This window comes from Populus euphratica, unplaced genomic scaffold, assembly GCF_000495115.2.
Source record: "Populus euphratica unplaced genomic scaffold, PopEup_1.0 scaffold71.1, whole genome shotgun sequence".
Classification (NCBI taxonomy): Eukaryota; Viridiplantae; Streptophyta; class Magnoliopsida; order Malpighiales; family Salicaceae; genus Populus; species Populus euphratica.
In genome coordinates, this window is record NW_011499949.1 from 21,635 (window position 1) to 31,255 (window position 9,621).

Below are 9,621 nucleotides of genomic sequence, written 5' to 3' on the forward strand. Positions count from 1 at the left end.
TTTATTTTTTTCTATATCAAACTGGTTGATAATTTAGCTTTATAATTTTTTTTTTAAAATACTGTAAATTACTATGGTATTCTCCCACATAATTTTTTCCAGACCCAATAATACTTAACCTGATCCTTATACTGGAGCTGCCCAGGCGACAAGTGCAGAATTCTCTATAGACTTCAAGTTCTGGGTAGCAATAAAAAGTTAAGAGAAGGTGAAAAAAATTTTATATAAAAATAATTTTTTATTTTTTAAAATAATTTTTAACATCAATTTTAATGATTAAAAAATATAAATTCTTTTATTTTAAATAAAAAAATAAAAAATTTTAAAATATAATCTACACATAGAGTGCGACACCACCACCTCTAGTTACCATGACATAATGGGTAAGCAAAATTGCTCGGAAGCTCACGTGAATGCTTTGGAAACAATCAAGACCAAGCCAAGGTAAACGATAATACCTAGGACAAAATTTCGTATTCCATGTTCCAAAGTCAAGGTCACATAGTCACAGAGGGTTAAGAAATTTTTAATTTAGTACATCACGAGATAAAAGATTATGTGTTCAACTTCCACAAACACCTCGGTAGGTACCGAATATTGATCTCACAGCTCACAGCTCCAAACTCAAAGAAACGAACAGTTAATTCACAAGCCTTCCATGAAACCAGCTGACTTTATAGGAACTCCCAAGTCCCAACCCTTACTTTTACCCTCAGTGTGCGTGCTCGCCGTGCCGGCACTTGCATTTATGCTTCATTTTCTTGAATACCAATCTTTCATTTCCCGTCTTCTTTTGCCTATGTTCTTAGTTTTCACTTTTCCGTTCCAAACTGAAGACTAGATTCACAGAAAGCTACCACCACATTAGGGTTCATAATCTCATCTACCCTCATCTTAGACTTGTTGGACCTCCAGTCTCTTGCTCCCTACTTGACTACTGTCAACATTATTATTTTTATTATCATTGTCAACAACGACGTTAACGCTACTTTCTCTTCTGGTTACCATTGCTCTCGACTTCCTTGGCATGCATCTGGTGCGCACTCCTTCAATCTCCTTTTCTGCCAATTGCAGCTGCGAGCTCCTGAGATTAGCATCAGATCAATCAAAACGAGAAGAAAAAGGGCAAAAATGCTGAAAATAGAAGTCAACTCCTCTAGTACGGAGTTGTAATATTTTTTTCTCTTCACATGAGCATGAAAACTTATAAGCTTCAAACTAAGAGAATTATTAGTAGTTTATTGCTATGGTCCCCATAGGTGCAGTGCGGGACGAACTAGCCTGCTAGTAAAGGTACAGAAGGGCAGCTTCCCCTAGATTTGTTGAAATAAATTCTCAACTGCATGAATTCAATTCAGGATCCCCCACATGATGATGGAGGTGTCAGCCCTTTAATAAAACTACGTGGTAACTGGGAAGAAAGGTGACTGATAAGTACAAAGCCAGTTTACTATTCTGGGGCAGGGAAGTGAAACTAGATAGCCAAGCTAGCTGGCTTTGCTGATAAAAACCAAAATACTTACGAGTCTTGCATTCAAATCAATCCAAAAACGCTAACAGAGAATCATGGATCTGACAGGAGAATCCCCAGGGAAAGAGAGGCAAGGCAAGTAAAGAAACCAAAAGATTTACCAACTCCTATGAGTTGAAATACGTGGAAGCACTTTTGCAAGTGAAACTTCAAATCAACCTTCACTTCGTTACTAGTACAGTACTACGTAATAATCATAGTGCACATTGAAAATAAAAATAATGGTATTCTAAACTGGGATTCCAACCCGATGTTGGCACCTTCTTGCTGTCCAAAAACACTAATGAGATACAATTTGGGAGTCTAGAGATGCTGAGCTGCCTATTTGGGTTATTGAATTTGAATAAATAGCAGAAAAGGACTCTTAGGTTCAAATCCAATGGCCTTTAATCCACAGTCACCGAATCACTCTCGAAGTGCTGGCATCATAACCCCACGAAAAATAAATGAAAGTGTTCACAAACATTCATCGAAGGACCTAACCAATATATAGAAACTGTTTGAGAATGTACTTCAACATGTGTTTTTTAAAAAATTTAATTTTTTTTTGTATTTTTATTAAAATTTAATATAATTTATATATTTTGAATTGTTTTGATATATTAATATTAAAAATAATTTTTAAAAAATAAAAAAATAATTATCATATATTTCAATACAAAAAATTATTTTAAAAAAACCAAATAATCTCAATATCGAGCAAACGCTAGCTTAATGTCTCCCACCATGCTGTGAGCCGGACAATAGCTCTTTTAAAAAATTAAAAGAAATTCAATTAATTTGATAATATAATTAAAAAAAATTATAATAATTTTTTTAAAAAATATTAATCCAAGTCAATATTAATTAATTTGATTAAAAATATCAAAACATGATAAAAAATTAAAATGTAAAAATTCTCAAGGCATTTAAAATTTTAAAATATATAAAAAAAACTAACACATCCATCTAATTAAATAAATAAAAAATATATTAAATAAATAAATAAATAAAGTTATTAACAATAAATACAAATAAAAAAAATACAAAGATAAATATAGATAAAAAATTTATAAAATCACAACATAAATTATTTAGTCAATTATATTTAATAAATTTATTTATTAAAATCAAATTATAATAGTAAAATTTATTGAATAAAATAAAAGAAAAATATTATACAAGAATGTATATATTAAAAATATTATAAGAAAATAAATTTAATATATTTACAATTTTAAAAAATTACTTACGAATGAAAAAAATTCATTAAAGGGTATCAATTAAAATGCAAACTTAAAAATAAATTTAAAAAAAAAAACACATGTCATCTAAAATCAAGAAAAATAAAGTTTTGTTTTTTATTTAAAAATTCATTTTTAATTTATTTTTATCCAAAAAACATAAAATTACCATAATAACCATGCTTTAAAAAAAAAACAAAAACTACATCAAAACTCAAAATCAAACTGAAATAAAAAAAATTTCTCAAACTCAAATTTTTATTTTTTTTTGCACTTTTAAGGTAAAAAAATATAATTTAAACTTTTTATAATTAAAATTTAACTTATTATATGAAATTATTTGAGACAAAAATTAACTATTTTAATGGTTAAAATTATCACTAACAAGAACATTCTCCCTCTATACTGGAACCTAGAACGTGGCTAAAAAAAACACTAAAAAAAATAAAAAAAATTTAATTCCAAAATCCAATTTTTAAAAATTAAAGGAACCATTAACCTAGTTAAAATTAATGGAGAACTAAAATTTTATAACTAACACCTATTTTACCCACTTCTGTTTTGATCATTTGTCTTTCCATTCAATCTTTTCCCCCTAAAAAAAACATGCAATTAAACGCTAATTTAAGCTTAAAAGAACCCAATTATGTAAAATAAAAGTTCACTACCCAAATTTAAAACTTTAGAAAAACTAATTGCTAAAACGAGAGGATGAACAGTAAATAACACAGCAACAAAATCACAACCCCTTTTAGTTTTTTTAATATGAATTAGGACCAAAATTTAGGTTATCTACCAGTAGACTTCAATTATATGCCTAACAAATTCAAATGAACCTTCAATTTTATGCTTTATTCCAGTAATAAATCCAGTGCATAATAAGTCAACTCATGCTCTAGCTAGTAGCCACCAAAGTTAGATACGTGAATCCCTCCCTAACAGTAGCCACCCACTGCACTCTTATTTCACAAGTGCCCTGCCACAAGGGGCAAAGAATCAGAGAATCAAAATGCAGCAGACAGCAGTAAAAATGAAGTTACCTAGCTGCACTGCAGGAACTGGACCTCTTCAAATTCAAAGCAGGCACCTCCTTCTTTGTCTCAATCACGCTCCCGCTAAAATACTCCTTCTCTTCCAATTTTACCCTGGAAAAATTATAAATTTCCCCCGATGTTGCCTCACGGCTCCCTCCTCCACATGGCACCCTACCCTTGTAATGCCCAGAAATCAACGGCAAGCCGGGCTCCTTCCCTGGCATCGCCCCACAGTCTCTAAACGAGATCGAAGAACTGCACGATATCAACTGCATCAGAACAGTAGACGCTTTCATCTTCCCACAGTTCTTTGCCGTTTGATTCAAATCCATGCCACTCCCTTCGTTATGACCGCCCAATATCAGCCGTCCATCAGCCTTCATCAAAGACTCCAGAGTCTCTGGGCTAGAGTCGGACGGTGGGGGTGAAATCTCCATAATCTCGTCTCTGTTCGCCTCCCGTTCCTGACTAATTTTTTTCTCCTCCTTCATCTTCTTGATTTCCGGTTTGACGTGTCTCCTTCTTCTCCTGCTATCATCAGTCTGAGTCGACGCGTCAGCAGAGAGTTTCCGAGCAGACTCGGAGAACGACTCGGCCTTGTAAACCTTGTACTCATTAAGATTGATAGAGCTCAAGGATTGGTTCCTACGCCTCGTGATAACTGGAAACTCCGAGGCTTGACTGGTTTCTTGAGGTTTCGGCTCGAGGAAGAGCTGTTGGTTAGAATGATCGAGAATCTCTGATCCTTTGAGAATGTACTCGTGACCGTGAGCCGGGTGAATGAAATCGTTCTCGGTCAAGTCCTGCCAAACGAAGCCGTTTTTGAAGCTCCTGGAGTCAACAAGATTTGGAGTGATTAATTAGATCGATGAAGGAGGTGTATCATTACTTGTTTGAACTTACCGTTTAGAGGACCAGGAGTAGAGACTAGCCATGCCTTTGCCTCGAAGGAGGTCTAACTGGTTGATTACATCTGATAAATAGATAAGAAATTAATGCAAGGAGGAAAAGAGATATTTGTGCTGCCGATTTTTTCTCTCTAAAAAGTTGTCTTTTGGTTTAAATTTAAAAATTAGTTTCTTTTTACCCGAAAGGTAGAGGCCGTCATTGGAAGAGAGAGGGACCTCCATGAAAGGGGGATGCTCAAGCTGACCATTTCTGGACAGATAGTAGACTACAGGGGCCTTTCTGGACAGCTTACGAGATTCACTCCAGAATGCTCTGGCTCTCTCTGGAGTGGTTTCTCTGTCTTCATTCCATTTCCTTGGAATCTGGAATTCTACGGTGTTTCTCCCACCTCTTGAACTGACTGCAGCGGCCATTACTATTTACTCACTCCAGATTTCATTAAAATGTAACAATGCATGAGAGATAACAAGAAAATGTTAAATAGCAATAATGAGTGGCGAGTTATGGGAGATGGATGAGAAAAGAAAGAAAGCTGGGGATCGAAAGCGATTTGCTACCAGGATGATGAGGTGAGAAAGTGAAAGGAGAGGAGTTTTGGAATTTTTTACAGGATAGATGCATTGAGAGAGATGGAGAGGGAGGGAAGGTTCATAAATTGCAAGGCAAGTTATGCAAGTGTGAGGAGGGGGATACATTCAAATTGGAGATGCGGCAAATCAGGCTACCCAACAAAGCAAAATAAATTAAAAAACAATTTAAAATTAAAGGTAATTCAAAAAAATTTATAAACATTTTTTAACATAAAAAACAAACACAAATGTTTTATAATAACTTCATCTTTCAAACGGTGTCATTTCCATATTTGTTTCGGGGTTTGATGCGCATGATCAGAATTGTATTTTATTTTAATTATAATTTTAAAAATATTTAATTAATCATTATATACTATAATTTTATTTTAATGTCAGTCAAAATTCGCAATTGAAATCTGAATGAAAAGAAAAAAAATTATAATATATATATTCAAGCAATAAATATAAAAGTTAAATGCATGGTATTGTAATAATAGTTATTTTTAAAGTATTTTGTATTTAAAAATATATTAAAATAATATTATTTATTTTTTTATAATTTAATTTTTTTATCAAAACATTAAAACAATATAAAAACATATAAAAATTTAGTTTAAAAAAAATAAAAATAATATCCATTACAATATCAAACATATATTTAATTTTTATAGTTATCACTTGAAAATATGTGTATGTATATATATTATGGTAAAAACATAATTTTTTTAAAAAGTAATTTTAAAATACAAGATATGAGTGGTCTGCATTTTTCCTCTGTAAATGTAGTAGTAGTTTTTTTTTTAATTCAAATAACCAATAAAAAGACTATCATATATATATATATATATATATCATTCCTTTCATTCCCACTTGTTTTTCTTAGGTTACGGTCTCGCCTGATTAAAATTAAAAATAAATAAATAAATAAAGGAGGTTGAGAAAACATTGTAGACACGTATTTTTATTCTTCGGAATATAGGATGATTATTTTTTTCACCTTCCAATAAAAAAATATTAACTCATTCCTTTCATTCCCACTTGTTTTTCTTCTCCTTCTTCATAGGTTACGGTCTCGCCTGATTAAAATAAATAAATAAATAAAGGAGTTTGAGAAAACATTGTAGACACGTATTTTTATTCTTCGGAATATAGGATGATTATTTTTTTCACCTTCCAATAAAAAAATATTAACTTACTCTTGGGCTAATGTTGTAGTTTTTAAAGATTTCATTGGTCATTATTTAACTCTCTCTCTCTCTTCACACTCTCCATTTCCACGTGTTCAGACTAGCAAAGCACTAGCTTCCAAAGATATTTCAATTTTAATTACCCACCTCGATCTTGATTTTGAGTTGACATTCCTTTCATTCCCACTTGTTTTTCTTAGGTTACGGTCTCGCCTGATTAAAATTAAAAATAAATAAATAAATAAAGGAGGTTGAGAAAACATTGTAGACACGTATTTTTATTCTTCGGAATATAGGATGATTATTTTTTTCACCTTCCAATAAAAAAATATTAACTTACTCTTGGGCTAATGTTGTAGTTTTTAAAGATTTCATTGGTCATTATTTAATTATTTGAGATAATTTTATCTTTTAATTTTATCTTGCGTATAAGATAAAGATTATATCATCTTGAAAGTAAAATTTGTTTAAAGATTATTTTTACTTTTTAAAAAAAAAATAATGTAAAAACTTTCATACCCCTGAGCACCAAAACTAACAATCAAGGGTATTTACCTTCATGTGTTTTTTTGTATTGGAGTTAATAGGTTGACCGGGGTCTATTTGGTCTTTTTACATAATTATAAACACTTTAAATACATCTATGCACTTGAAAGAAAAAGAAAGAAAAAAACCCTTGCAACCAATGGGTATCCGTGTCTTTTAGGTTTGTATGTAATTAATATATTAGAGCGGGGTGGTTTTATTTTTTTTAATAATTTAAATATTACTTAAAAAAATTAGCACATGACACACATCCACCAACTTATGAATGAAATTCATGTCCTTCTAGAAGTGTGTGTAGCTTTGCCCATTGTCTGAACACCGTTTTTCAGGGCAGATATGCAGTTGAGTTTTAATATTTTTTTATTCTTCTCTCTTTTCTCCTCGCCAAAGATTACACGTGTCTTTTATTTGTTTTTTGCTTCCAATTAATCTTTATTTTGTTTTATTGTTATTTGACTTGTTTTTATTCTTTTTTTTTATTAATTTTTTTCTTAAATTTTATCTTTCATATTTGATTTGATTTCATTTAAATTTTAAACTTTATTTTTTATTATTTTTTATTTATTTTTATCACTTTTTTAGTTAAATTTTATTTTTAACTTTATCTTGAAGATTTTATATCAATTTATTTTTGTATCAAAATTAATTTTTATTATTTTAATTATTATTTCTTTTGTTTAGAAGGGTTTTTTATTATATTTTTTTTTAATTTTGTACTTTAATAATTTATTAATTTATAATTTTGCTTTGTTATTTTTTAAATTTGTTTTTTATAGTGTTAATTATTGGTTCATGACTAAGATCAAAAGTAAGATGGATTAATTTTAATGTTTTTAATTTTATTTTTAAATATTTAATTTATTAAAAATTAGTTTTTATATTTTTTTTACTTTTATCTCTATATTGTTGGCAGGCTAACCACGTTTACACATTTGATTTATTAAATTTTTTTATGTTAAAAAAAAAAAGTCAGGCTGCCGCCTATTAATTAAAATGATGGTCAGACTAGAAAAGTTGGGGGCTTAAAAGCTCATATTGGAAACACGGGTTAATCGGTATTTTTAAAAAAATTATTTTTTCAATTAATTATGTTTTATATTTTTAAATATTTTTAATATACTAATATTAAAATATTCTTTTAAACTATTTTTTTTTAATATATTTTTAAATAAAAAACTCTTTAAAGCAGCCACCCTCACGCCCAACTACTAACAGAAAGGATGCCGACGATACGAGAGTTGATACATAGTCGAGCTTATGGATGGTTATTGGTGAAAAGGTTAGCTTGAGACAATCCAAGAGACGTTTATTGGCAAGAGAGGGTAGCATAGGTGCAGGTTCTGTTGGGTCATAATCTTTTTTCTCCTCCTTTCTTTTTTACCTTCGACTAGGTGTAAGTCAAGCGTCAGTTGAACCAAGATCGGAGAGAATAAGATTGAAGAGAGAGGCCGAGAAGAGTGAGAGGCTCAAAATAGCCAACCTCAGTAGTGCTGGCTGCAACACGACTGGGGCTGCAAAATAGCATCCTCGGTTGTTATATATAAATATCCATCTCTGATTTATCCTCTACTTTCTCGAGGCGTCGGGATGGCTTTTCTAGAGGACTCATCAAGTTTCAGTCCATGTGATGCTTAAAATGGCCTCATCTTCTTCTCTACTGCCGGAAAAGTATTGTGTCAATACTCACTGAGGTTTTGAGGTCTCTATATTTATCATTTCTCTCTAGCATTTCAAAATTTATAATATTTGGCTTCTTATCTGTGTGTTAACACTGTTTTTTTGCTTTTCTACTTTGTTTTTCTTAGACCCCTTCTGGTCTCATATAAAAAGAACTTTTTTTTTCTTTGTATTTTTTGTGATGTTTTTATGGGGCTGAAGAGATATCTTGGCATTTATGAGTAAATGATCTTCTTCTTTGCTGACCTGGATCTGTCTCCTGTATAGAAGATCCCTTTTGTTCCCCATCCCGTCCCCTTCTATCAGAAATTTAATTGACCAACTTGAGTAAGACTCGACTGTCTGTGCATGCTCGTGACAAACTAGCGTTTCACCTAGACAAAACGCTTTCTTTCTTTTTCCCTGAAGCTTAGCTCTGATTTCATTTTTTTCCTTTCAATTTCAATTCAATATCTATGCATGCCCTTTAATGGAGTAATTAATCATCCAAAGAAATAATCGGGTCTTTTAATTCTTGGTAAATCTTGAGCAAGCTACTTAAATCCATGACCAAGAGCTGGCTAGCCCTAAAAAAAAAAGGAGTTAGCTATGATCACAACATGCATATTTTAAATTATATCAGCTTCTGATTGTTATTTTTCTTCTGTTCTGTTGAAATTAATTTAGTATAGACTACGAGGCCTCTATGCAGTATTCACACAGCTTTCCAGCGCCAGAGAAGTTGAGGAAGTGCCCAACTTGAGCACCTCAAAACACTGAAAGTTCATTAGCCTTCTTCAAAAGCCCATCTTAGAAACAAACTACACAGAAATAATCATAATGTATTTGAAGTGCATCAAATAAAATAACTGCTGAACACAAGCTCGCTGCTCCAACATCCATGGATGCATTCATATTGGTATCTACTCTTCGAAATGAAAGGGGGGGGGGGGGGGGTACTCG

The 9,621-nt window shown here is 31.4% G+C and overlaps 1 protein-coding gene across 1 annotated transcript; it reads right to left on the minus strand.

Moving 5' to 3' along the window:
* Nucleotides 1-430: 430 nt before the first annotated feature.
* LOC105137776 (protein UPSTREAM OF FLC-like) lies at nt 431-5,335 on the minus strand. The gene is made up of 4 exons (XM_011043648.1): nt 4,876-5,335; nt 4,692-4,761; nt 3,795-4,619; nt 431-1,084 (listed from the first exon to the last, which is right to left on the minus strand). Exons 1-4 carry the CDS (start codon nt 5,108-5,110, stop codon nt 895-897), a joined length of 1,320 nt encoding a protein of 439 aa, XP_011041950.1. The 5' UTR covers nt 5,111-5,335; the 3' UTR covers nt 431-894.
* Between the last annotated feature and the right edge of the window lie 4,286 nt (nt 5,336-9,621).

Excerpts from the sequence above, each read along its gene's own strand:
- LOC105137776 (XM_011043648.1), bottom strand. The coding sequence starts at position 5,110 with ATGGCCGCTGCAGTCAGTTCAAGAGGTGGGAGAAACACCGTAGAATTC. Across the intron at positions 4,620-4,691 it reads TACTCCTGGTCCTCTAAACG|GAGCTTCAAAAACGGCTTCG; the intron begins GTAAGTTCAAAC and ends TGTTGACTCCAG. Across the intron at positions 1,085-3,794 it reads AGTTCCTGCAGTGCAGCTAG|GAGCTCGCAGCTGCAATTGG; the intron begins GTAACTTCATTT and ends TGCTAATCTCAG.